This window comes from Alligator sinensis, unplaced genomic scaffold, assembly GCF_000455745.1.
Source record: "Alligator sinensis unplaced genomic scaffold, ASM45574v1 scaffold1046_1, whole genome shotgun sequence".
NCBI classification, from domain to species: Eukaryota; Metazoa; Chordata; order Crocodylia; family Alligatoridae; genus Alligator; species Alligator sinensis.
In genome coordinates, this window is record NW_005842174.1 from 1,505,128 (window position 1) to 1,532,361 (window position 27,234).

Here is a 27,234-nt window from a genome sequence, read left to right on the forward strand (position 1 = left end):
GAATGAGCACTTCCTCCTCTTCCTCTATGGAGCTATGACACTCATGAAGTAGCTTGGTGGAACTATAAGGCTGGGATGCAACACTGATACCAACAACGAATGCTTCCCACCCTTCCCAGCTGCCTCACTGAGCCACTGATCCAAGTGCTGCCCCAGTACATACTTTCTATGAGACTAAGGCCCCGATCCTGGTCCTCACCTGCACTGGCCACTGTCCACGTCACAGCCTGGCTCCGTCAGCTCTTGAACCCCGGGGCGAGAGCAATTGCAGTTCTCGCAGCCAACAAGGGGGTGGCAGCCGAAGGTCTGGGGCTCGCAGACCACGCACTCTGGCTTTATGGTGTGGGGCGGGCAGATGCACTGCCCGGTCACTTCATTGCAGAGGCGGAGCCCACAGTCACAGGCTGGAAGGGGAAGGAGGCAGAGGCATTCATCGGGGGAGCAATGAGATAGCACGCAGTGACCGGGCTGCACCGCTCCTGGGGAGCCTGCGCTCTCCCCCTCTCCACGCCTGTGTCCCCACAGCTCACTGCAACCAGCCGCAGACCAGCACCCGGGCATTTCCTGTTCAGGTGCTAGTCAAGCACTAAAACCAAGGCAGGGACCAGAGTCTGGGGGTAAGAAGAAGGACTCCTCTGTGCTTGTAAATCACACTGCAATGGGAGTTCGGGATTGGAGTAGTAGAGAGATCCATCCAAGCTAATGGTAGGGGTATGCTTTTTCCAGACAGTAAATCCACTGGGAGAGACCAGGAAAGAGAGGGCAGTGTGGGGGCAGGAGCTGCTCTTTTGCTGAGTTTCTCTGCTCTGGAGCAGAAGGGAGTGCTGGGCGTGAGGAAGAGCAGGGCTGGTACCAGCAGCGACACTGCAGCCACCTCTCCTGGATCATGACTGCACAGGGCACCAGAGCGGGGGATGATGTTGATGCTGCCAGAGGGGAATGGGCTGAGTGAAATGCAGAGAAGAGACTGAAGAGTTTGCATTTGCTTTGTGGAAACACTCCCCAGAGAAGAGCAGGGAATTTGAGTCAAGTCTGCCAGCCTGGGCTCTGATTTTGCACATACAAAATATTGGCCTTCACCATGCTGAAACCTGGCTAATCTACCCATTGGGACTGGCAAGAGCAGGTTTTCTGGGGAAGGGGACTCTTTAACTACTTGGCAACTACATTGTGCCCTAGAAACCCTTTGAGGGAAGGAAGAGACTGCTTGTCAGACAATGTTGTATTAAGTGCAGGGTCCCAGGGCTTGGCAAAAGGGCTAGGACCTCCCTGGGCATTTACCCTCTCATCTCAGTACAAGTGTTGGAGGGAAGTCAAAACCAGCACTATCCAATACAGCTATGTCCTAGCCCTACAGACCAAGCAACTTGCCCCCAGCCGGCCTCAAAGCACTCTGTCCTAAGCGGTCCCGAGCCCCCTCCAGAGCCAGGGGAAGGCAACTCACGCCTGCAGTTGGGGAAGCCCCAGTAGCCAGTGGCGCAGCGGGAGCACTCTCGCCCGATGACGTTGGATCTGCACGTGCATTGACCCCCAAAGGGCTCGCACTGGCGGCTGACAGCTCCCACCTCGTGGCAGCGGCAGGGCTGAGCACCGTTGTTGTAGAAGAGAGAGAGGGAGATGGCCGAGTCCTTGCAGAACCTGGGTGACGTGATGGGACTGGAAGGAAAGCAGAGGCAGGTCACTGAGCAGGGCTCCCAGCCAGAGCGCCCTAGTGCGGGGGTCCTGCCCGGGTGAGAATACTTTGGCCTGCCAAGGGGACTCTTAGATGAGGGGTCTCCAGCACAGGCAACCATCACCCCCACCGAGACCTACTCATCAGGTCTAGGGGCCGCTCCCAAAAAGCCAGCTGTACATCCGCAGCCACCAATGACATCAGCTAAGTCCTAAGGGAAGCAGATGCCCCTAAGAAGATCCGTGCCACCCCTGGTAAACCCATCCCACACACAGCTGTGAATCAAGGTGAATTTCCCACAGGATCCCCGGAGCCTGAGCATCCCAAATCAGCACGAGTCAGAGCAGAAAAAAACCCACCCGTGCCCAACAAGCTCGACAGACTTTTTCATTGCATTGAATCCGGCTCAGGGGAAGGAAGTGAGTAAAACAGACCACTGCACCTTCCCAGCCCACAGGGCTCTCTAGGAACGCCCTGCACCCTGCCACGCCTGCTTCCTGAAGAAGGAAAAGCCCCTGTGCAGAAGAGCAGAGACGCTTTAACACCGGGATTCTCACTTGATATAAAAACCGTTGACTCCGCAAGTGCTGATAAAATCGTAGGACTTGTCCAGGGGCTCCTCCTGCAGGTACTGCGAGCTGTAGCTGTCTTCGGGCACCACAAGGATGTAGTCCTGCAGCAAGGCAAACGCAAACGCTCAGTCCCCTTCAGGTCAATGTTTTCTATCTGATGAGATTGAGTTCAGCCACAGACAAGCACAAACGAGACCCGCAGCCCAGCAGGTCGTGCAGTCGCCCCAACAATGATTTGCAAAGCATCGCCCGTTGCCAGCTGGGATATCGAATGAAACGCTGCAACGTGCTCTAATTTTGCAAAGACGACTAGCCCATTCCAGCCAACTCCAGCAGCCAATGTCTGATGTGACTGAGGAAGGTAAAAAACCCCCTCAAGAGCAGCACGGTTGTGACTTTGAGTCCGGACACCTGGGATCTATGCCCAGCTCCGCCACGGACTTGCTCTGTGGCCTCTGGTAAATCTTATGTCCTTTCTGTGGCTAGGTTTATCTCCCCTGAACTATCGGGTTAATGATGATTACCTGCCTCTGTGGTAAGACATCTTCAGCTGAGAGATGCTGTTTATGGGCAAGGTCTTGTCAGGGAGCACACCAAACTGACTGTGCCGGGGCAAGCAGGGAATTCCTTCTCGACCACCAGAGACCACCTGAAGCAGTTTTAATTACCAGCAGCGTCCATCCCTCTCTACTGGTGACCCAGTGATGTACAAAATACTTAACCTAGTTCTCAGTGCCCATTCCCTGGTGGCGAGCTTCCACTGGCCCTGCTCTCTCACCCAAGGGCTAAATCTTCCAACCTGGGCTGCAGTTTTGCAGGACGGTTCAGAAATTGAGAAGCGGTGGGAAACCTGCCCTGCCGTCAGCCTGCAGTGGGTGCTACCAGTACAAACCCATGCCAATTGCCTGCACATGGCTGGAACCGGGTCTTGCAGGTATGGAAACTTCCTCGCTAGACACATACCAGCCACAGCTGCCGATCCTCCGGCACGCGGATGATCACACTCAGATCATTGTCCGTCACGTCCAGAACAATGTGGTTCTCTGCAACCACCAGGCTCCGGCATCCATACCCATGTGGGCAGAAAGTAGCATTGGCCTGACCTGAAAAGCCAGAGGGGTCATCAGTCCTGTAGCTGTCCTCATCCACCCTCGACCTGCTCCCGCGGGCAGCTGGCTGGGAGCTGACATGGTGCAGCTATCCCAAGAGCATCTATTCCCTGGTACTTCTGTGTCAGATTCCAGCCTCAACAGCTTGGGAGAAGCCAAGCAGACACTGGCCCATGACAGAGTCCAGCTTCAGGGCTTCGTGGTCCAAATCAAGACCCCATGGGAGCTGAATAAAAGCAGCTCTGGGAAAGGGCTGGGTCTCCTAAGGGCTGCTCTCTGGGTGGTGTGTCACACGGCCGCCACTCTCTCCTGTTGTGTGAAGCATGCTCAAGAAAGGAACTCGATGCAAACCCCATTTCCAGAGCTGGAGGCTCTGTGCAACCTTCCTCTCTGCCCTGGAGTTCGTAGAGTCAATGCTCCTCGGTGGTGGAAAAGGAAGCTGTTCCTAACTGGACCAGCTGATGGGCTGATGTCTGAGGCCACTGCAAACCTATGCTGAGAGGTCTACATGAAAGAGGCCTGATTCCCAAAGGTATTGAGCCCAAGCAAGTCTCTAATAAGTAGAGGAGAGACAGCTGGATCCCATCACTGAGGTGCCTCAGTGCCCTCCTGGATGTACACAATAAGGCACTTGAACTGGAATATTTTTGTCTTAAATTTTTCCTTTCTAGGGTCTGTTGCAGTAACTGGAAGTGCCAGTGCTCCTGGCTCCCCCTTTGCTGAAGCAGGCTCAGAAATGGGAAAGCAATCCACTTCTACCGAGACCCAAGGGAGGAGCTGGGGTCACAGATTTGAAGGCAGAAGGGACCATCACACCATCCAGTCTGCCCACACAACCCCTTCCCTCTTCCCCAGCCCCGGGTGCGGTGGTTCGTGTGTGATTAAGGCAGATCTTGCAGACAGGCATCCGGCCTTGATTCAGAGATACCCAGAGATGGAAAATCCACTGCATCCCTTGGTGTTTTGCTCCAGCAGTTACTCATCCTCAGTCTTAAAATTCTCTGCCTTATTCCTAACTTGAGTTTGTCTGGCTTTTATTCCCAGCTCCTTGCTCTCATGATGCCTTTCCCTGCTGGAGGAGAGGGCCCTTCAGTCCCCAGAGCAGATACATGCAGAACATTTCCACACTGCTGCCACCACAGACATGCTCTTCTCAGGCCTGGTTAGGAGAAGGCAGCTCACTTGCGTTCTCCTCGGAGAACCTACAAATTGCCACCGGTGACCAAAAGGGCCGGTTCCCCAAAGCCTCTCCTCACCTTGCCAAATCCGCCCGCCGTTGATCAGCACTTCCACGGGGAAGGTGGGGTGGTTGGGCTGGTAGCAGTGAAGGATGAACGTGTAGCGGCCCAGTGTCTGGATCCGGGTGTTGAACACCACGGCAGTCTGGTCCAGAGCACAGGAGCAAAGAGAAAAGAAGCCGTGGCTGACACACACGTTGCACTACCAGAGCACCCCCACCCCACTGCGGCGGCAGCGTCAGATACCCCAGGTGATGGTCTGGCCCCTTGGGCTCACTGGGCGTGAGTTCACAGATAGCCCCTCCAGCTCACCCGAGCAGCCAACACGGCTGATCCCAGGCAGTGGAAATCAGGCTGGGGTGCATGGCACCAGAGTGGGCAGCACTGGGGACACTGAACACCCAGCAGTGTGGGGTCCAGTGCAAAGGTGGGGCGGGTGTTGACCCATAACATCAAAGCAACGGAGAAGCCTGGATTAAATACACTGGCACTTAGGTGTCAGAACCACTGGACATGTGCGGAGCCATTCAGATAGGACCCACACGTGCACAGGGCCACCCTCAGAGGAACTAATGTCATCGCCCCAGAGGAAAGACCTGGCCCAGGCAGAGTTGGGATTTGCTACCTGGGGAAGCTGCAGGAGGATCAGCTCCGCTGACGAGTCCACGGTGGTGGGTGGCCGAGGCGGAGGCCCCGTTGCGGGGCCGGTGGGAGTAACCGAGACGGCGTGAGTCAAGGGAAGGTCCAGGGGGATGAGCACAGGCTGGCCTCCCTCTAGGACAATGGATTGGGAGAGCTTCGGAAACCTCGATGGGACACAGGAACTGCTGCAACAGAGGAAGGAAACAGCCATCCCATGATCTCCGGTCGTGGGAGGACAGAGCCCATGTCGCTGACCCAAAGCACAAACTGAGGCAAGAGCCTTCCTAGGCTGACAAGCTGGGATGCCCGTTCCAGGGTGGCGCCTGTAAAGGAGGCCGTGTAACCCAGTAGCGTCTCATCCCAGCCTGGCCACTGGCTCACGGTCTCCCCTTCAGCAGGTCATTTCACCTCTCTGTACCTCCATTATTAAAGAAGGAGTATATGCAATATTTCCCCCCGATGTTAAGTGTGGAGAGACAGTCATGCAGGTGGTCTGGTGGGAGGGGCGTGGCGTGACAAATCCACACTCTTGTAAAAACCCTGAGACATCTTAGCCCTGGTTACCTATTGGGCGAGAAGGTCCCGTGAAGGCTGATGCAGTGGACCTTCGGCTCCACAAACTCCATGGTGAAACGTCTGTGAGGGATCAGGTACACTTTATGCTGCAGCATCAGGAAGGAAAGAGAAGCCCAGGGTTAAATTGCTCCCTTTTCTACCCAGAGCCTGGCCCTGCTCGTTTACCCACCATCGGTCAGGCTGACCTCTCTAGGGATCCCCTTGTTAGATGCACACTGTGGCTCTACGCTGGGATCCTGCTACCCTGTGCTAGGGAGACGGCAGTGGTGAGAAGAAATGCTCTGCCGTATTTATAGAAGAGATGCCCCAACCAGCCGCCAACTCCTTTCCATCCTCCCTCAGCCGGCAGTTCCAAGGACATTTTTTCCCCGTGTTGTTTGCCTGTCACCTCTTCTCCCAGGCAGCACCTGACCACATTAAATTGCTTGCAACACAGGAAGATCCACCCGGCACCGGATCTAACGTAGGACCAGAACCCCGCTAGGTCAAGCACGAAATCGAGCACTCTGGGACCTCGTTCCCCATCTCACGCAGGCCTCACAAACATGTCACAGCTGTCCTTCACGGCAAGGGCTTACCAGGAAGACGTGGGCTTGATCCGCAGTGAATCGAACGGTCGCCTCTCTCCTTAGTTCAAAAGTCGCCAAGCGATTCTCAGAGTCTACGACCATCCCCCGGCAAAGGAAACTGCAGGATAAAAACAGAACTCAAGGACGGCCCCAGGCAGGGCAGAGCCAGGGTTCATTTCTTGTCCTGCCAGAGAGGCGACCTTGAAGATATTTATACAGGGCTGGCATAGCCCCTTTGATGCCCTCCCCGCCTAGTTACAAAACTGGAATTTCCTAAGGATATCCCAGGCCTGCACTTCCTAGCACAAAGCTCGTGGTTTGAAGTCAAACGTGAGAGCAGCTCCCAGACATGGTACTCAGCCTGGCAGCTCCATAAATACCCCCAGTCCAGCACGCACCCTCGCTTGCCTGGGGACTCCCTCGGGTCTTAGTTTTTAGCACTGTGCACATGCATGTGGTACGTGAGCCTTCGGTCTGCAAGTGCATCTGTCCTAACAGCACGTGAACCCCTGGGCTCCAGACTCTGTGCGCCCCAGCTGGAGAAGACTGGTGCCTCCGTCACGGGGGAGACTGTTCACACCCCACAACAAACGCTTGGAGACACACCAATGAGGCGCTGATATTGTATGTGCAATAAGCCTGTCTCCCTTCAAGATACAGGAGAGGGATGATGCTGTATGACCTTCCCAGGCCCCTTCCCTCAGCCCGCTGCTCGTACCTGTAGTCGCAGGTGTAGAAAGTGGAGGTCCCTTGCTGGGGGGCTTGCTGCGGTGAGGTCACGGCCACGCCGGCTGTCTGCTGCCCATCCGTGTTGGCATACTCCACCAGCACCACGTACTTCCCCGGCTGGGGAACTGGGAGCCGCACCTGCACCTCCACCTGCAGGAGGGGAAATGATGGCTGTGCAGCCTGCTCCCCCCTTGTATCCCCACACTGAACAGGCAGGATCCCAGTGCTGAGTCCCAGTTTCTCTGCTTAGTGACCATGGACCCTCACCACTTATTGGGTGTATATGTACTCTACACAGCTCTGGGGCTGCAATCTAGCTCATCAAACACCCTGAGGTGTATGAGTGTTGACACTTTGCTGCACCTCCTGGGACTGAGAAGGCAGAGGGCCGAGTTTTGAAAGCCCGGAGCAGTGAGTGTGCCCACAAAGGCCCATGTCTGTGGGCAAGGCAGTCTGCCTGGGTGCCGACTCACAGATGCGCACCTCTGCAGGCAGTTCAGTGACTGAGGGAGTGCAAAAGCCTTCTGGAAAATATGGCCCAGAACATTTAAAGGACAAGGGGCTTCTCAGGAGAATGGTCACCGTGTTCATTTTCCCAGGATGTTGGTCCTTCCCCAGGCAAAATGGATGCACCACTCACGTCACTGCCACTGCACAGCACCATACGGGGATGCGATGGGGTGATGAGCTCCACCGGGCAGGGTCTGGGGAGGTTGTTGTCTACCCTGCACACCGCATCTGCTCCCGACGCAGAGGGGAAGCCGTCCACAGACAGGTACTTGTACAAGAGGCAGCTGAAAGTGTGAGGAGAGAATAGGGAAATTCTGCAGACCCATAGGATCTAAGCAGTGCCTTGTCCCACCCTGGTCCCTGCAAAAAAAGCTCTGAGTAAGGGTGCTGGCCCTGCCAGACATCACATCCCTGCCTTCTGGGGAGCAGGAGCATTTGAACGGGTCCCGATACGAGTTGCCCACAGCACGGAAGAGACCCAGAGCAGGCAACAAGGAGGAGAGCTTCTCCACTCCCAGCCCAGCCCCCTGGGCACAGTCTGAGCACCGCGGACACTGCTTGGAGAAATTGAGCCTACAACCCAAGAGGAAAACCTCTCCCATCACCCCTGCAGCCCCAGCAGACAAAACCAGAGGTGTTCTCTGCCATGCAGACACCTGCCTGTTTGCTGCTGACTACAGGTTGCCAGGTAAATCCTGCTAACGCTGCTCAGGGCAAATGCCTTTCCAGGGCAACTGCTGTGCCTCCAGCACTAGCTCTGTGAGCAACCCATTGACCCAAGTCTCTCTCCCACCAGTGCTCTGAGTGGGAATGCAGACCTGGCAGTCTCTGGGGTGGTTACTACAGGGCATCTTATCAGCTGGGGGTCAGAGGGCTGGGCAGGCCCCAGGTAATGCGGATCACAGATACAGAGAGGAGGGGGGCTCCTTACTTCCGACTGGCTTGCTCAGGACTCGGGCGGTAGGTACAAGCCTCCGTGACCTTTAGCTGCAGTATGGGAGCCTCATAGTATGAGCTGGGCAGCAAAACCAGGTAGTCCTAGAGGGAGGTGGGGAGGAGAAAGGGGACAAGTTCAGTGCATAGTTTAATGCGACTGGACAAGTGTCAACACCTCCGACCATAGCAGGGGCCGGTCCTTACCAGGAGTATGCCCTCCGCTTCGACGATCAGAGACCACACGCTGGGGTTCAGCACAAAGGGCTCTCCAAAGCTGTTCTGAGGGACGGTGACAAAGGCCGGCTCCGTGCTGGGGGCAAAGACGATCTGTTTGGTCTGCTCCGTACCTGGAGTGGGGAGGACAAGAGACGCGGGGTTGGCGAGGGAGAGGGTGGGGGCTGTTGGGAGGATGGCCTGGGTGACAGGCAGAGACTCGGAGGTGATGGCCAGTCACTCGGTTTGCTCTCCTCCAGATGCTTCAGGGCCCCCATCCCAGATGACAAGGATGCCCGCACAGACTCCAGCCAGGGCCTGACGGGGAGAAAAAAAATCCCGGACGTTTCCATGCGAATCCTGAGCGCTCGGAGGGAGCGTGGGGTCCCCTGGGTTGCAGGGTGCCGACGATTAGCTAGAGAGGGAGGAAGTTGTTTGTGAAGCAGTCATTCCAGGGCAGCTGAAAGGAATTAACCGGATCAATGATACCCCGGGGTACAGCGATCCCTGCCTGAAGATCAGATCACCGGTCTCGTGGCAAAACGGAGACCCCTGCACTATGCTCTTCTAGCCTCAGAGCTGTTCCCAGGAACAGGCTTCCTGCAGCCGCGGCTTAGAGGATGGCTTTCTGGAACGGCACTTGCTGGACGCAGGGCCTGACCCAGCTTGGGCTGGACTGACTTGCGATTGACCCCTCGAATCCATTCGCTTTGAGTGCAATTGCTGTCCAGCTCCTGGGGGCAGACCAGCATCCTCTTATCTCCTGCCTTCAGGGTCGGCTTTTTTGAAGCACGTAAATAAGCACGTTTGGCAGGAGCTTAGCTGCGCAGGAAGCAGATGAGCCGAGGCAGAAGGAGGTGGGTGCGAAGGCTCGGTGTCCTGGCTGCCCTTGGCTGTAAGTCGGCAGCATTGGTGAGAGCAGGGCTGGGACCAGGGGCCAGGTCCCTGCTAGGACCGTAGCCAGAGCCAGCAGGCACCAGCAGCATGAATGGAGAGCAGACTCTGGCTTCCTGAGACACAGGATGCATTCAGGCAGGGACTGCTTGCCGGGGTAGTCGGCAGGCAGGAGAACTCCCTTTGGATGGAAAGCAGAGGCTGTGCCCCTCAAACTGCACCTGTTTGTCTGTGGCAGATGACGGAGCCCCTCTCCCCTCCTTTTGAGCACGGAGCCCAATTGCCAAGCCTTTCAGGCCGGGGACAGGGCGAGTTGTAGGCCCTGCATCCATTAACGCCTGCAGCCCTTTGGCACAGATGGGGAGGACACAGAGAGCACCGGGCCGAGCAACTGGCCATCCATCCTGCAGGCTGATCTTTGGCCTCTAGCAGTAGCAAATACTCGATGCCTTCGAGGAAAAAGCAGAGCACATCCCACAGCAAGCTGCCGTCCACTGAAAGGGGAAATCCCTTCCTGAGCCCTGCCTGGGACGGCGCTGGCTTCCTCTGACATGTCCTGTGTATAAATGTTACCGGTTGCACTATCAACCAGTCAGGTTTTGAAAATAAAAAAATGGGTCTAAAATTACCCCCCCTGGGCACTCCAGGCTCTGGATGTACTGGCCCAGTCTCCTCTGCACCAGCACTGCAGCTCCTGGTAATAATTTCACCCTCCATCTCAGGGCACTGTGCCACCATCAACCAGTCAAGGCCCAGGGTCCCCTGCTGCCCCCAGCAATCCTTGCCCAGAACCGTTTTCCACTGTGCAACCAGCAGGACTAAAATACAGAGGGCAAGTGACTTGCTCAGGGTCAGGTGGCAAATCAGTGGCAGAGCCAGGAATAGAACAGAGGTCTTGGACCTCCCATATATTTGACTGGGATTTCTCAAGAGGGTGTAAACGGGGGAGTAAGTCACCCCCAGCCAGGTCACTTGGGTAGGAATGAAGGGTGGCTGGATGCACAAGGCTGCTCCTGCATTGGCTCTGCAATGTGGGTTTGTTAGTGCATGAGCAGATGTGACCCAAAGGTGCCTGATGGCAGATGCAGCCCCATGTCTTTCCAGAGGTGCTGCAAGTCCCTGGCTGGGACTCCGTGAGAGCTGCCAGACTGCAAAATCCTTGGACCACTTTTGCGTTAATTCCTCAAAAGGAAGGAAACCCTGCGGCTGGCTTCAGGACTTTAATGCTCCACCTTGGTTTGAAAACCCCAGGCCAACAAGCTGGCCGGCTGCCCTCCCACGTACAGGCTCTCAGCGAGGCTTCAAGCCAGCTGCAGGGACTGTGAACAAGGTGACAAACAGGCAGAGAGCTTTGCTGCACCAAGGGGCAGGCTGATCCATCACGGGTTTAGACTGTGCTGACAAATCTGCATCCCTGCAGCCCAAGAGCTGCGGGCATGGCTTGAGCAAAACAAGGCATGGCAAGATCACGCTTCAGACGTGGCCAACCACTTCTCCGGAGGAGCACATTCAAGTCGGGGGCTGTGCACCGAGGTGGGGTGGAAGCCTAGAGCTCACCGGGCTGAGAGCTGGCCTCTCTGCAGAAAACAGGGGTCACTGCTTTGGCCCAGGGAGGGTGAGGCAAAGGGGGAAAGGCCCCTGAGTCCCAAGTCATCCCTCCCCGAGTTAACAAGGGACAGGGCAATGGGGGGTCTACAAAAAGCACTTGAAAAAAAAATCCATGGGATAGAAAGGACACATTTCTCTGAAGTTTGGTCCTGGTTCCCAGTACATGGCCTGGTTGGGACACACGGCTGCTCTCCTGGCTCTTCTGGGGTGTGAGACTGGCAATCTTTATCTAACCATCACCTCCTCTAGCAACAGCCCAGTTGCCAAGAGCACACCCCACAATGCTTGGGACCACGACTGAAGACCACCGAGGTGCTGCTCTGTTAGCCAGAGGGCCGCGGGCTCAGCCCTGCCCGTGCGTTGGAAAGGCTGGCGTTACGGGGCCACAGAAGCGTCCTCAGGAAACAACGCTGCAGGAGACTGCACGGGGTGGGGAGGAGGTGGCGATGGCGCCAGGGGGGCAGGTCTGGGATCCTTACCTCTCCTTCGTGGCTGAAAAGCGGTAATTTTGCCATACACAGTGGCACCTCCTGAATTAATATACCTCAGGATGACATGGAACAGAGAGAGCTCTGCCTCCTTCACGGCTACTGTGACTCTGACTTTATTCTGAAAAAAGCACAAGCACATCGGGCGCGCGTCACTGTGGAGCTGGCTCGGGACCAGTCACCCCCACTGTGGGAGAGCGGTACCCACCTGTCTGACTGCCTGTCTGCCTGTCTCTTCCCTCTCCCCTCTGTGTTACACGGGGTAGCAGCTCCACGGCTGCTGGGGCTGGCACATGGAGGAGTCAGGCTGTACCCAAGGGAGGCGTTTTGGAGCAGGGAGGCGCAGTTGTGCAGAAAGTGGGTTGTTTTGGGTTAGTGGAGAAGTGAAAAATGCACTTACAGTTGCCACAAATATTAAACTTTCCTTCCTCAAGGACCGAGACCCTCCCTTTCACATTTGCAGGCCCCCGGTTGACGTAGCGGAAGACGATGTGGAACAGGTCGGGGGAGGTCACATTGAGAGTCACCACTACCTGGGGCTGGCGGGAGACAGAAAGGGGAGAGAAGCAGAGCACACCTTCAATCACCTCCGCCACCAGCCACCGACCCAAGCACAGCGGCTCGGCCTAACGCTCCCAAAGCAACATGCCACATAGTAAGGGGGGCGAAAAGAGGGGAGGAGGTTCGAGGGAACTGGCCCTACCGCACAACAGCCTCGCTTGGACAAGGACAAAACATGCTGCCGAAAGAGCACCTACCTCTATCCCTCCTTCCCGAAGCACCTTCCAGACTTTTCAGCTGCTTAACACACGCGTGTGCATGTGTGCATATGTGTGCACGCGTGTTGTGGGCTGCTGATGCGATGGCAGCAGCTGCCTGCCCAAAGCATGGAGCATCTAGAAGATACTCTCCCGCCAGCACTTGGGGGTGCTCGCCCCAGCATCAAACCGGAGGACGCTCCTCGACGTAACTCTGAGTGGAAGTTGCCTCGCTGTGATGGGGAATTACTAGGGTTGGGTATCCGACCGGTCAAATATCAGTCAAAAATTGCAAAAAAAAAAATTGCCAATAGGCCCAAATAATACACAGAAAAAACACAATGTTTTCATTATGTCAAAAAACAAGTTAAAAAAAAAATCATATTTCTGTCAAGAAAACTGCAAAAAAAAATGTAGCTTTTTGGGGGGTAAAATTGCTATTAACTTTGACCGGTGCTCAGCTGACTATATTTGACCGGTCAATTGACTGGCTTGCCAACCTTAGAAATTGTGGCCATGGGGGCATTTGGGAGCATTGCCTTTAAAGAAAGTCTCCGTTCCCGAGGCAATAGTGTCCTCGTGCTTTGCACTACAATTAACAGGCAGACAATGCCGAGGCCACCTGCATTTCTCGGCAGAGAAGGGGGCAAAAGGGAATTGCCCAGTTGTCTCCAGAGCCTTAAAATTGCTCGCAACTACAAACACGCAATGAGGACGACATCGCACAAGCCTCCCTCTATGGCTTTGACCCAGAAGAGCGCCCGGCATGTGCGCATCCTTCATCCCTATTGACTTCAACACACATCCCGGGTGAACGCTTGAGTGCCATCCTGCCCCAGCGCCTATGGGTCTGTCTACAGTGCTAGATGGAGATGCGTCACACCACCTCTGCACATACCAAGTGCAACCTCGCAGGGAGGCTCATGCGGTGCCGCGCTCATGCTGGCTCCAGGTCTGATTTGGTCCCAGGAAGTCGCCCACTGGACGTCTCTCGTAGGAGCCTACTGTCAATGAAGCAGCTACGTGCCTGCCTGTCAGAGCCGGCTCGCATCACGAATGCCATCAGGGGATGCCGCACAAAGACAAGGATGCACAGAATGACTCATTCCATGCTCCCAGTTGCTAACCTTTAAGGCTGGGATGTTCAAGGGAACCTAGAGGGGGTCAGCGTCCAGGTTTCACCAAAAGTCAGTGGGAAACAGGCACCTCACTCCCTGCCAGCCCTACAAAGCCAAGCAAAGAGCCTGCAGGCTCCTAAAGAGAGAGCTACTGTTGTGCCGAGGGAGCCTCTTATGCAGAACAACCCTGCGTTGTGGTCGTATCAGAGCCGGGGACACACACACGCTCGCTCAACGTCCTCCGAGAGGCCGTGCAGCAGGATGGCTCACAGAGGAAGAAGATGCGGGAGGCAGCGGGGTCAGTGGGTATCGTGGCCTCACCCCTAGGGACTAGCCTGGCAGAAAACCATCTATCTTCAACCAGCAGAACAGCGACAGGAGGGTTTCAGCTGCGTCTGGCGGGGAGGGAGGGGAGTGCTGCTCTATTTCTGGGCCGGCGGGGAAGGGAGGTTATGCAGAGTTGCAGGAAAGAGCAGAGATAGCAGGGAAGGGCCTGAGGAGACCTGCAGACATTGTGCACAGATAAGCCCTGATACCCAGCTTCGCCGCATTAGGACGCAAAGGGCTTCTGGACTGAGGAGCTCTCCTATCACCAGTCTACGCTGTCCCTAAAGCTACAGGAAATATCTGCACAAACAGACTATATATACACGGGACTGTTTGTTTTGGCCACCACATGACCTTGGGCTTTGAGACGCGCTTTGGGTTAAAATAAGACGCTCGGCTGCAGCACATCAGACTGTCAGCCCTCCCTCCCCCTACCCCACAGGGAGCACCGCCAGGGGCCAGAGCCATCAATCATACCTGGATGGGAGACATCTGCGCGTATCCTCTCCAGCTGAAGTTCTCGAACTCCAGGGGGTTGTAGCCGAAGCGAACAGCCCGGCCATCCGGCGTGGTGCCTTCCTCCAGCTCGAGTTTCAGGTGGTGAAGGTCAGGGAAATAATGGTCCTTTGCAGGTCTGAGGATGGCAGCAGGAAAGACTCGTTTGCAAGGGGTTAGGAGGACGGCGCTCCATGCAACAGCCTCTTGCAGCTCCTTGAGGAGCTACCGAGCACCATAGGGGGGCACCTTCCCATTCACTTCTTCACAGCAATTAGTGGATGGAAGGGAAAAGTGGGGCGCAGGCTCTTTAGTGAGGCCCATTGATGAGGTATGATCCTCACCACTGCCCACCAGGAGAGGAAAACACCAGATAAGCCTCAGTGCACATGTGAACACGCCGGGTCACGTGCCCCCCATGCTAGCGGCCCCACGGCTGTGGCGGCTCCTTACTGGGTGCACGTCGGGCCCCGCGTGTTTGGTCGGCAGTGACAGGCTCCGGTCTTCTCGCAGGATGGCCCGACCGAGCCGCCTACGTCGCACTGGCAGCCTGAGGACAGGAAGCACATGTTTACATTCCCGCACCGCTAACGAGCTCCGATAGTGCTAATCAAAGCGGTGCACCGAGGGAGGGGTGGCGGGGTCTCTATTTTTATTCCATTGTATTGCTTTTCACATTGGCACGGGCTGCGCTTGGATCCATTTTTCTTCCATCTCAGCTCCAAGCTATTTCCAGGCACCACGGAAGAGCACAGGCCTGAAGACCCCCCTGGCACAGCCTGCCGCCTCCTCCCAGGCCCCCAAACCCACAGCCCGCTCACTGCCAGCCCCCAGGCCACTGCAGGTGCTGGTGCTGTGCGGGGTGACAGCACGCTGCCACGGCTGTTGCTTCTCTCTCCGCCAGGGTATTAATTTGTGCACGGGGATCCCGCAGCATAAGCGGATGTTAAAGGCAAGAAGTAAACCCCCCAGCACCCGCAGCTTGGGCTTCCCTCTGACCCCAACAGGAGGGGAGCGTGAGTGACCATCTCACTTGCCAAGGGAGGTAGGGCAGGCTGGGTCTCTCCTCTGTGGCAGGGCAGCTGTGGGTGCCCCCCACACCCTAATTCCCAGTGATTTTAACAGGGCACTCAGCTCCTTTTGCAGGTGCTGGTTGTGGCCGTGTTGGTCTAAGGACATAGGAAGATAAAGTTCTTGGGGTAAATGCAATATCTTTTATTAGACCAGCCAAATAATTGGAAGAAATTGTTCTTTGCAAGCTTTCCAGCTCAAACACCCTTCTTCAGATTCTCCCTATGTCTGAAGAAGGGTGTTTACAACCAAAAGCTTGCAAAGAACAATTTTTCCAACTATTTAGTTGGTCTGATAAAAGATACCAGCTTCTTTTGGACACTCAGCCCCCAGCTGCCCGCAGCCCTGATCCACACTTTGCCTTCCCATCCTCTGCAGTCTCTCCACCCTTCAAACAGCCTCTGCTCCAGTGACCGGCTTCTGCGCTCTGTTCCTACCGGGTCCCTTGCATCGCGAAGGCAAGACGCGGGCTCACCTTGGCAGCCAAAGTAACTTGCTCTGTTCAGTTTGAAGTAGCCATCTTTACATGTTGCGCAGAGCTGGCCGCAGATGTTGGGTTTGCAGAAGCACTGCCCGTTGCCCTGGGGAATGGCAGACATACAGCAAGGGTCAGTCAGTGCCCCAGTGAACTCAGCTCAGGGCCCCCTTGATGCCCATCACACTCAAGGCAGGCGTTGGGAGCAGAGGGTGGCACAGTATTTATGGAGAATGAAAAGAGTCTCATGGGCAGCAGGATGTGGGTGAAACCCACATTTTTCAGAAGTTTTTAAGTTCCCCAGGCTGAGGCTACTGCCAAGACCACAGACAGGTGCTAAGAACATGAGCGGGCACACACCAAACGACCCCCCTCTGATGCTGCGGCCAGTGACTTCCCATGGCACGGGAGTGGACTGCAGCAGCCTGAGGCTACAAGCTCTTTGGGGCAGGGACTGTCGGTTTTGTTGTGTGAACCTAGCCTAGAAAGGCCCTGACCCCTCATTTAGCCTTTCTAGCTGCTACTGCAACATCTAGAATAGAAGAGCTCTTCTTTCCCTCTTCAGTTCCAAGGCAGGTGCTAAATCCATGCCCTTACGCAAGCCTGGACTTCAAGCACTGAACCTCCAAGATGACAACGCCAGGACGGGACTGGGTGCTGGCTTATGGAGAACAGTCTGGCAGGAGCTAGTGTGGGTGCTCCAGATGTAGATCATAATAAAATGGGGCTGGAAAGGCCTTCAGAAGGCTGTCTAGTCCAAACCCCTGCTCCAGGCAGAACCACCCTGTCTGAATCACCCCAGCCAAGTGTAACAACTTGAAGTGCTAGATGGAAGCCATCTCTCAGCCATCTATTCCAGTGCCCACCGCCTAGTTAGCAAGGTCGTCCTAACATCCAGCCTAGCCCAAAGATTTCTTTCCAACATAAAAGAAGCACTGGAGGAACTCAGGGCACACAGGGGACGTTGGAAGTGAACTTACTTGCTGGCACTCAGCAACTCCACTGATGGTGCCCTTGGTGTTGCACTGGCAGCCTGGGGAGAGAGAAGCAGGTGAAGTGGTCAGCTTCCTATCAAAGACTCATACCTAGTCAGAACAACACTAACACCCTGCCACAGGCCCAACAGACCTCAGGATGTGGGGACAAGGCTCCAGAGAGGAAACCAACCAGCTCTTGGTTCCTGCTATGGCTGCAGACTGACTGAGCATGGGGTGAGGGCTGAATGTTTAGGCAGTCTGAAGCTGACCCCTGACCCTGCACGTTGCACCTGCCCTGTGCAGACGCACAACACCGGCTTTTGCATGTCTATGCCCAGCATAAATAAATCTAAGGGAAAGGCTGAGGGACTGACCCTAGCAGAAGAAGGTCTGACCCTGGCCTTGCCTCAACTCTACATTCGGATCATGAAATCATTGGGACTGCTGGAAACTTGACCAGGATGAAGGGGTCCCCCTCAGGCCTCTCTCGAAGCGCTGATAGGAGCCAGGTTGGAGTGTCTATAGGACCAGTTCCTTACTCGTGCATCCGTAGGGGTTCTCCGGAGTCAGGTTCCAGTACAACGGCTTGCACCTGTCACACGCTGGGCCCTCGACGTACGCCCGACAGGCACAGGAACCCTGAGAGGAGGGAGGAATAATCAAAAGATGAGAAGAGAACAGCACGGCCTCCAGCAACGTAACAGGACCTGCAGCTACGGGCCCTAAGGAGAGATCTGCTGCTGTGCTCTACTGCTGCTGTCTGCAGCACGGCACCTGGGGGCAGATCCAGGGCCAGGAGGGGAAACTGTAAGTGAGATGAGGAATGAGCAGGGTTTCCAGAAAAGGAAACAGGGCAGCAGTGCTCAGAGACGGTGGGGCACGTGGACTACTCACCGGAGGCAGGGATGGGTCTGTGCTCTCTAGCCCCGCCGGGTTGCAGGAGCCCACTGGAAAGAAAAAGCAGAGCTGGTAGCAGGTTTAAAACAGCCCCTCTCTCTGAGCTGCTGTGCCTGGGAGGGGATCTGCAGGGAGCTCTGTTGGGTAGGGGATGTCACTGGACTGATGGTGGAGCGGTTTGATTATGTGAAATAACAGGCACCCTCCTGCCAGTTGAAGCTGCTAGGCTAAGTGCTGCACCCAGCCGCCCTAGGGGAGGAGGAAGATGATGCTACCTTCACAGTGCGGGAATCCGTAGGCCCCCGGCACGCAGGCATCACACCGTAGTCCCGTCACTTTGGGGCGACAGCTACACTGCCCCATCTCCTGATCACAGGTGCCATGGAGGGAGCCCTCCGCAGAGCACTGGCAGGCTGCAGGCGAAGAGGAAAAGACGGGCGATCAGACTGAGAGCCACGAGGTGGCGGGGGCTTGCAGCTCAGCCCAAGAGCTTGTGCAAAGGTCACCTGCAGACTCATGTGGGCAGCATCCCACCCCACAAGGTAAGCAGCAGTAGGAGCTGCGCCTGGGACTGATGCTCTGAGGTCATGAGCCAGCCCGGCAGGGCTAGAGAGCAGAAAGCTCTCCAAGGCTGCAGCCTGTAAAACAGACGAAATCTTTATTTAAAAAAAAAAAAAAATGTCCATCAACATTTTCCTGTGAAAATGTCACTTCTCAGCAGGACAGCGAGCTCCCCAGGGCATCAAAGGCAACACAGTCCCACCTGGGGGAAGAGCAGGGGCCTGAGGCAGCTGGGGAGCAGCTCTCAGTGGCATTTCTGAACCAAAGTATTCGGCATTTGGGCTGAAAACTGGAACGGTGGTTTGGGATCCAGGTTGACTGCTGCTGCAGAAAGCAGGTGCTTTCTCCCAAATATATGTGCTTAGGCAGAAAACCTCCTTTTCTCCTGAAAACCAGATCTCATCTGCTCCGGTGGCTCAGCTGCAAGCAAGCATGTGCTGCAAGAGCCTCAGTCTACTTGTTTCACAGGCGGAGGAACGCAGGCAGAGACTTGCCTCCGGTCACACAGCGGGTCAGTGCAGAGCGGAGATATTGCTCAGAAGCCACACAGTTTACTGCAGACATCCTGAGGGCCAGTCACACCCCGTGTCTCAGAGCAGCGCTGGCGAGGCCTGGAGCCATAAGATCCCAGAAAACAGCAGCCCAGGCAGAACGAAGCAGCCCCGGCCGACCAGCCTTGCGGTAACCAGCCAGCAGCACAAGCACGGAAATCATCAGTGACCACAATGCCTAGATCTGAGCAGGGACATACGTATAACCACGGGGACAACCTGCTGCTTACTGATGCACGGTGAGAGCTCGCACCCCTATCACCTTCAATGGCATCCTTCAAATGTATAGCCATCAGCTAGTCCGGTCCCAGTCAGACATGAAGCTCTCACTTCCAATCGCTGCTCAGGCACCAAGAGACAAATTTAGTGCAAGTGTGTGAACAACCTGCACCCCCAGTTGGCCCTGGCCTCTAGCAAAATGCTCTTACTACTTCAAAAAATAACAGGATTTTTTTAAACCTCAGGTCCCCTTCCCTGGCTTCTGCTGCAAATTTGCATTTTAGATACTGCTTCAGATGAAAAAACAGGTGACTACCATGCTCCAGCAAGACTATCTGATCCAAGCCTCCAGCCCCTTCAAAGGCATAACACTGGCATCAGCATTCACAGCTTGCATGACGCCAGCTGGCCAGGACTCAGGCGTCTACATTTAGCATGGCGCAGAAGGGCCCGGGGGGTGGAGGGGGATGCTTCTGTTTTGTTGCTTCAGAGAAATCACATCACAGAACATTACTTAGGGAGCGGTAAATATTTGCTGTGAGGCACAAGTGTACATCTGGCCTCAGTCATGATGCTGGGGGTGGGGAGGCAGGGGGGAGGAGATGCTGCCTTGGGCATATTGAGGACAGTTAATAACACAGGCACCTGCAGTTAGGCAGGGCACCATTTTGCCATGCTTGCTCGCATGAGTAAAACCCATCTCTGAGTCTGGAGCAAAGCCACCGAAGCCAGTGGAAAGACTCCCACTGGCGTTAGTGCTGGGGCAGGACAGGTAGATAAAAATCAAAGGGCTGCTTCTGGTCTCTCACCCCTTTGCACCCAAAATGTAGCTCAGCTGGCTCCAGTGGAGTTAGTCTCCATTTATTCTGGTGGAAATGAGAGCAAAGTAAGGCACAATAGACCTCCGGGAGATGGAAAGGGCTATTCCCTGGGGGTGAGAGCAGCAGGCCTGAGCCCAGTTCAGACAGGCTGAGTGTTGTGGTCAATTTGCAATAGCAAGAGCAGGGTGTTGCTGTGAAGTCAACACGGTCGAACTTTGCCAGCTCAATCCTGAACCTCATGGCTCAGGCAGAATGATAAGTGGTAGCTGTTTGCAGAATAACGAGAAAAAGTCTTTATCTCATATTACAAAATCCCTTTGCAGCCCAGACTGTCCAAATGGGAACCCGATGGGGAGGAGGTCTGCATCCCCCGGCCTGTACTGCTGGCTGGTCTGGGTTTCCCAGTTCTCCAGCATTCAAGATCAGCTGCTCATCCTGGTTTGGATGCACCTGACCTACATGGATTACGCGGCTGGCTTTGAGCGGTGTGTGGTTTGCACCCCGGCGTGTCGCTCCAGGAACGGAGCCGAAACAGCAGTTTTGTCTTCTCACCAAGCAGAAGCACTCAGCTCTGCACAGCTTCCGCCACGAGCCATAAATCTCTCCTCAGCACCTGAACCGCAGCTCCGACACTGCGATAGGTTTGCAAGTCTCAGAGCGCCTGGCTTAGCGCTTTGGCATGAGATCTAAACACTCGGCTCGGGGTTTCTTCAGGAAAACATCTCGCATGTCAGAACCGTGTTGCTTCAGCGGGTGCTGGAACAAGTCAATGTGATTCAGTGCAGTTTTCCTTTCATTTGTGCATGTTGTTTGAGGACAGGGGAGCGAGTCTGGCTCACAGCGCATCCTGCTGCAGTTCATCTCCTGGGCCACGCTTTGCCCTGCCTTTCCTAAAGCGCTGTGTGCGTTTGAGGCCCTGCACGAAGGGTTTGCTAATATTCCCGTCAGGGTGAGCAGACCTGAGCTCCTGGCAGTAATAACTATAAGTGGGACAAACTGCATGGTCTCTGGATTGTCGGTGGATGGCTATTTCCAACGGGGAATGCACTTTGGAACCATCCAAAGAAGCAAATAATAAAACCAACCTCTGCTGTAATGAACAGCCAGTCGGAATAGGACTATAATCCTGGGCCAGGGTGAGCTGGGAGAAGGGGGCTGGGAACAATATGAAGCAAGAAGCAGCCCATGTGATTGCCCAGTTTGGAAAATGATGCTTTTCTGCTGGGGCTTGGTTACTCACGTGTGCAGCTGGGGTACCCGTAGAAGCCTGGTGCACACTGGCTGCAGGTGTGCCCAGCAAAGTTAAGATGGCACCGGCACTGACCAGCTGGGCTGCAGTTATTATCTACTGAGCCCCGGAGGTCACAGGAGCAAGCTGCAAGAGAATGGCACACAAATGAGAAAGAGGGGGAGAGAGGTCTGCTGGGGGGGCTAGGCACCACAGACAGATATTCAGTGGGGCTTTTTCACAAGTTATTTCAATCCAGCCCCATGCCGAGGCGGTGGGTCGTGGGAAAGCGCGTGTACACCTACGTTGAGAATAGTGCCAAGGGTGACCTGCTTGTGATTTCACCCCAGGCCTATATTTATTGCTGAAATCCTCCGAAGAAGCCAGCAACTCCTTTTCTATCTGGGGTCACAGTCACATCAGGAAAAAGCCCCTGAGATTTCACAGCCCATTCAAGACGCACCAACAGGAAACCGCTGGGTAGGTTACCGCATTAAACAAACACATCAGCGGTTGGAAAAACAGTGTCAGAGAGGGAGTCATGGTGAGAGAGGCAGCCTGATAGTGGAAGCTTTGTCTTCATGGCTTTGGTATTGTTCATGACACCCAGAACAAGCCTGCTCAGTCTGTAACCAAAGTGAGGGGATTTTGAATTAAGTCTTTAGAGGGCAACAGCTTGGCGCACTCTGAAAAATCAGGCCTCTCTCAGGGGTCCCAAGTCCCCCAGAACTGAAGCACTCAAAATGACCCTCCACCTTCCCTAAATGTTGACCCGGTGCCTGCATCCTGAAAGCCCAGCTGGGGTCTGTCCGGTCCAGCGGGCGACAGCGTCTGACATTCGTGGCACAGCGCAGCCAACTGATGCAAGCTGCCCAGGCTGCTAACCATAGGCTAAAGTCCCTTCCAGCCCTTCTAGGAGGTCATATTGAGTCCAACCCACCACTCAAGGCAGGACTGTCTCAGTCAAGAGTCTGTTTAATGAGACCAGACAGAATCCAGCTTGCTTTGTAAATGCCATGAGGTGCAACCCTCATTGCACCAAGCACAAGAGATTTGGAAGGGCTACAAGGTTTTGTGGCGGGGGCTGCTTCCACGAGCATGAACCAACCTCAAGCTGTAAAATCGCAGGGCGCGGAAATGTTCTGAAACGTACTCAGACAAGGGACAAAAGGAGAAGAGGACCCAAAGCATCTGCCTACAGAATTAGTACCAATCACCATGATTGCCAGAGGCTGGGGAAGTCCATGCAGTCATATTTCCACCCAGGTCTGATGACGCACACGAGTGAACAGGCAGTTTCTCTGGGAGCAAGCAGCTCTGGTTTAGTTCTGCCAAGCATCGCGCTTCATCCCTCCCAGGAGCCCACCTCTCGAATCATTCAGCCACAGGCTTGCATCTCTCCTCCCAGCCCTTTGACTGACGGCCACTAGGAGCCTTGCTTTCCTCCTTACCGTGGCAATGGGGGTAGGAATGGTATCCCGTGCTGCACCGGTCACAGTGGGGCCCATTAAACTCGGGCTTACAGAAACACCTCCCGACTGAGTCGCAGCCTCCCGGCAAGGTCCCGACAGCACTGCAACCGCACACTGCAATGCAGAAAAAAACCCAGTGGGGCAGGGGCTCAGGGCTCTGGCACCAAGAGCCCAGCTGCACTCAAGGCAAAGCAAGGAGGTCACTTCTACTCCCGGGGTCTCAGACATGAGCATGAAGTGCCTGCAGTGGGGATCCAGCAGGCACCAGTATGTGAACGCTACGTCTCTGCATTGCTCCCATCTCCGCCCCCCTCATGCAACCTGTCTTTGATTCTCCACGGCCCACACCCACGCAGCTCCCATCTCTGGCACAGCAACTCCTGTCTCAGTGCTGCCAGCCCCTATTCCCACGGATTACATTTTTAAACATGCATTTTCAGGCCTCCACCCTGCTGCCCTTCACTTATGGAAAGCTCTTTGGTCCCGATGTCTCCTCTCCTAGCAGCTCAGCACCAGCTAGGCAGCTGCTTTGTGGAGAGCTCTGCCCACCTGTCCATACCCACCCGCTTGTCTAACACCTCTATTTGCAGCCGCACGGAGTGGTGATCCATTTAATTTTTGCTCCGTGTTTTTATAGTCTCTCCCAGAACAGAGGGCAACTCCAACAGGCATTCAGAAAGTGGACACGTGCCCATGCTGTATCCACAAAGGAGCAGGAGATACGCACGTTGGCAAAGAGGGTAGCTGAAGTAGCCGGGTGCACACTGGTTACACGACTGCCCTTCGAATCCACTGCGGCACAAGCACTGACCGGTCTCGCTGTCGCAGGTGCCTTCATACTGGCCAGGGCCTGAGCACTGGCAGGCTGGAAAAGAGCAACGGGCCCCAGGGTATCATCCTGCTCTGCAAATCCCTGGGGAAAAGGGGGAATCCAGAGGCCGCTTCCTGGCCAGGCTCACCCTGGCTACACAAAACGCACCCTTTTTTTGGGCAGTAAGACAAGACTTTGCTAGAGAAATGCAGCATGAGCAAGGGAGAGAGGGAGCGAGGGTAGGGATGGGGTCAGGGAAGGAGAAGAGCTGTGGGGCTCAGGGTCAGTGATTCACAGCCATCCATCACTGAAATGCCTGTGGGTCCCCAGAGGCTGAGAGGAAGGAGTCCTGATCGAAAGGCTGGTCGCAGCAGCTGCAGGCTCCATCCCGAGAGCCCCCAGATGCTGACTCACTGCGGTCAAAGCTTCCAGCCACATCATGGAAGTGCAGGAAGAGGTCACCTAAGTGCAAGGAAAGAGGAGGATCCCGGCCCAGCCTCCTCCCGCTGCCAGCATCTGGCCCAGAGTGGACTCAGCGGGTCCCATCAGCAGCTCTCCCCTGCAGTCTGCACTCCCTCCGGTCACCTGCCCCCTCTGTAACGTCTGGCAGGGAGGGAGCAGGTAGGGGAGGCAGGTCAGAGGAGAGCAGGCCACCTGGGATAGACCTGGGAGGTGTAGGAGGCAGGAGAGGGGACCTGGGCTGGGAGCCCTGACGCACTGCAATGGGGCAGCGGCCCAGGGGGCCTGCTTGCTGGCTTAGCAAAGCAGCTGCTGCAGGAGCAGCGAGGGGGGGAGGCCATGACATGCAGGCAGCTCCCCTGCCAGGGCGAAAGGCCCAGGGAATCCGGCAGGGTCAGGGCAGCTCTGGAAGAGACCGGCAGAAGTCATGGGAACGTGTCCCTTTCCCAGTCCCGCTGGAGAAGGGAGAGGTGCACGGGGCTTCGAAGCAGGGGATGCCGCAGGGACGCTGCCCAGGGTCCGTCACTCACGCTGGCAGCTGGGTCCGTAGTGCCCCGGCGCGCACTGGTCGCAGTGAGCTCCCTGGAAGTTGGGCTTGCACACGCACACTCCCGTGCGTGAGTCCTTGCGACAGGCATTCCCTTCTGTGCCAGCAGCGTAGCAATCGCAGTCTGGAGAGGAGCGAGAACAACAATATAAGGCATCTCAGCAAAGACTCCACTGGCTGGGCTGGCAGCTGGAGCACAGACCAGAGAGCTGGAAACTCCTAGACTCAGTCTTTGGCCAGTGACTGGCTGGGCGGGCTCAGGGCACATAGCTCCCCTCTCTTAGGGTCTCCTTAAGAGCTCTGATTACGTCGGGGCCCATGCACTCTGCATTATTCATCGCTACCCAGCCCCACTGCTTTGTGGGGACAGCCAAAGCCTGCAAAGAAGGCAGGCAGCTGCCTCAGTGTCTTTGAGGTCTGGGCTCACAGCAGTTCCCCCCTGTTATAGGACACCACAACTTGAGCAAGCATTTCAGGTTCTCGGACTACCAGATGCCTAAGGGCCCCAGGCCAGCAGAGATCATAGCTCCAACCAGCTGGGTGCCCTGGGCTTCTCCATCATGCAGAAAAAAAGGGGCCGGAGCATTAGAGATGGGGAAAGGGGAAACAGAAGTTTTGTTTCAGGAGGCAGGGGTGAGAACCTGAGGGGAAGGGAGAGACTCCAGCTCGGGAAAGGAAAGCCTGCCTGGCAGATACCGGGTTTAAAATATCGGAGGAGAGAAAAAAGGTTATCTGGAGTGCACTGGGAAGCACGACACCAGAGATAACTGTGTGGGAAAGCGCACAGAGACCCCAGAAGACCAAGGAGGTGATGAATTAAATGCCTTGAGAATTAGGATGACGGGGGGAGAGGCAGGAGGCAGGGGAGGAAGGGAGAGAATAAAAGCTCAAAGCAAAAAGCAGCACTGGATTTCTCAAGACGAACGCTCCTGTCTGTGTCCCTGACATTCACATCAGAGCATGAAGCACATCTATGCTTGCCCTCCCACAGGACACTCAAGGCAGGGGTGTCAAGCCTATTCCTCAAGGGCCAGATCTGGCCCACGGAGCCTGATAATCCAGCTATTAATGCTGCCCCATTGACCCAAACATGGCACTGGACTGGCTCTGCATGCAACCCCTACTGAGGCTGGCCCTGGGCTATGCCAGCCCAACAGCCTGGTTTGGCCCAGGTGGGCACTGTGTGTGCTGGTGCTGGACCAGGGATGCAGGGAGATCCGGCCTGCAGACTGGCCCCATGCCACTCAGGACCACATGAGTTTGCCCCCCCTGTAATAAGGGAACCCTACACAAAGCATGTAATCACACCGTCTCGCTATGCCGCAGCTTTACCAAAACAACCCCTCTCCCACTCTTCAGGTGTCTAACCCGCTGTGAGCATAAACTCTTGGACCCGGGGACTACCTCTCACCATGGGCAGTGGGGCCTGGTCTTGATTGGGGTCTTTAGGGACAACAGAACCAGACCCATGATATACAATGATCTCCGAGGTGCAAGTAAAGCATGGGGCTTACTTATAATCTGTCCAGCTGGAAGCACCTGTTCCCCAGTGTCGTTGTGGGAGAAAGCTGGAACGGCTGTGGAGACAACGAGACATTGCAGGCACTACACACGGGCTTAAAACTTGTAGCTGGACCCCAAACTGAACCTTAAGAAAAACGAGGCTTCCCTCTGGCCCTGGGGAAGACCCACACCTTCCTGCTCCAGGCGAGGAGCATCGCTACCCAGCAGGAAAAAATGACCTCAGTGGGGCTGGATCCCACCTCAGCATTGTGCTGCCTGTTACGCCTGAGCCTCATGGCTGAAGCAAGGTGCTGGTTCACATGGTTAAGGCAGGAACCGCGACAGCCATAGCTCTGCACTGCCCACAGATCTGCCCAGAGCCCGGGAGCTTTAATTTTGACATTCCCATGTCCACGTGGCTTAAACAGGCCTTGCTGCAGAGCGTCAGCACCCATCTCCCTGCTGACGACCCCTGGGGCCGCTGATGTACTTACGATAGCAGTGGGGGAAGTCTATGTACCCCTCTGCACAGGCGTCGCACCGCTCCCCGGTGTAATTCGGCTTGCAGTAACAGCGCCCCGTGAGGTCCTCGCAAGTGCCGTCTGTGAACTCTGAGTCACAGTTACAACCTAGCAGAAGAGATATGCCCTGGGACCTTTTGTGACCAGCCAAGCACCCCATTTCCCAGTCTGCATCCACATAAAGCTCCTAGTAACCAGTCTAACCACCTGCTGCATGGGAGGCATCCCAGATACCTGCTGCGTGGGCTCCTGAAACATATACCACGTGGCAGTCCCTCCAAAAGGGCCGCATGTTGGAGCAGCTGCTGCCACCGTGATTGTGGACCTGCCAGGAGGCAGGATATGATGGGAGGCTGCAATGATGAGGGATCTGTGCCTCCAAGAGGGCCTTGCTTCCCCTTGGGAGGAAAGCATGGCTGCACTGGAGTGTGGACAGTCCTCGCTGAAGCGGGGGAAAGCCACCAAGCCAGCTGTCAGGGCCAAGGACACCTCCACTGCCAAAATGACCTCCATTTCCATCAGGGAACCATCCCCACTGGGAATGTCACAGCCCAGTTGGGGAAGTCTTGGAGGCCAAATTTTTGCCCACTCCGGTTTTAAACAGGCAGCTGCATGCTTACACCATAGCCACACATACTGTCTACATATAGCAGTGGCTGCTTGGGCT

At 55.6% G+C, this 27,234-nt stretch overlaps 1 protein-coding gene across 1 annotated transcript in view; it reads right to left on the reverse strand.

Moving 5' to 3' along the window:
- LAMA5 (laminin subunit alpha 5) overlaps nucleotides 1-27,234 on the reverse strand; it is a 118,120-nt gene that overhangs the window by 29,071 nt on the left and 61,815 nt on the right. Inside the window, exons 10-35 of the mRNA XM_025206843.1 lie at nucleotides 26,541-26,675; nucleotides 26,058-26,120; nucleotides 24,527-24,667; nucleotides 23,454-23,591; nucleotides 22,706-22,840; nucleotides 21,267-21,401; nucleotides 18,150-18,287; nucleotides 17,872-17,924; nucleotides 17,517-17,616; nucleotides 16,981-17,033; nucleotides 16,001-16,106; nucleotides 14,908-15,004; nucleotides 14,437-14,593; nucleotides 12,157-12,295; nucleotides 8,758-8,900; nucleotides 8,549-8,655; nucleotides 7,748-7,901; nucleotides 7,097-7,257; nucleotides 6,388-6,496; nucleotides 5,798-5,895; nucleotides 5,217-5,418; nucleotides 4,610-4,736; nucleotides 3,208-3,347; nucleotides 2,230-2,345; nucleotides 1,445-1,656; nucleotides 199-404 (exon numbers count right to left, since the gene is read on the reverse strand). Coding sequence (XP_025062628.1) covers nucleotides 199-404; nucleotides 1,445-1,656; nucleotides 2,230-2,345; nucleotides 3,208-3,347; nucleotides 4,610-4,736; nucleotides 5,217-5,418; nucleotides 5,798-5,895; nucleotides 6,388-6,496; nucleotides 7,097-7,257; nucleotides 7,748-7,901; nucleotides 8,549-8,655; nucleotides 8,758-8,900; nucleotides 12,157-12,295; nucleotides 14,437-14,593; nucleotides 14,908-15,004; nucleotides 16,001-16,106; nucleotides 16,981-17,033; nucleotides 17,517-17,616; nucleotides 17,872-17,924; nucleotides 18,150-18,287; nucleotides 21,267-21,401; nucleotides 22,706-22,840; nucleotides 23,454-23,591; nucleotides 24,527-24,667; nucleotides 26,058-26,120; nucleotides 26,541-26,675 — 3,365 coding nt within the window. The remainder of the gene's footprint in view (nucleotides 1-198; nucleotides 405-1,444; nucleotides 1,657-2,229; nucleotides 2,346-3,207; nucleotides 3,348-4,609; nucleotides 4,737-5,216; nucleotides 5,419-5,797; nucleotides 5,896-6,387; nucleotides 6,497-7,096; nucleotides 7,258-7,747; nucleotides 7,902-8,548; nucleotides 8,656-8,757; nucleotides 8,901-12,156; nucleotides 12,296-14,436; nucleotides 14,594-14,907; nucleotides 15,005-16,000; nucleotides 16,107-16,980; nucleotides 17,034-17,516; nucleotides 17,617-17,871; nucleotides 17,925-18,149; nucleotides 18,288-21,266; nucleotides 21,402-22,705; nucleotides 22,841-23,453; nucleotides 23,592-24,526; nucleotides 24,668-26,057; nucleotides 26,121-26,540; nucleotides 26,676-27,234) is intronic.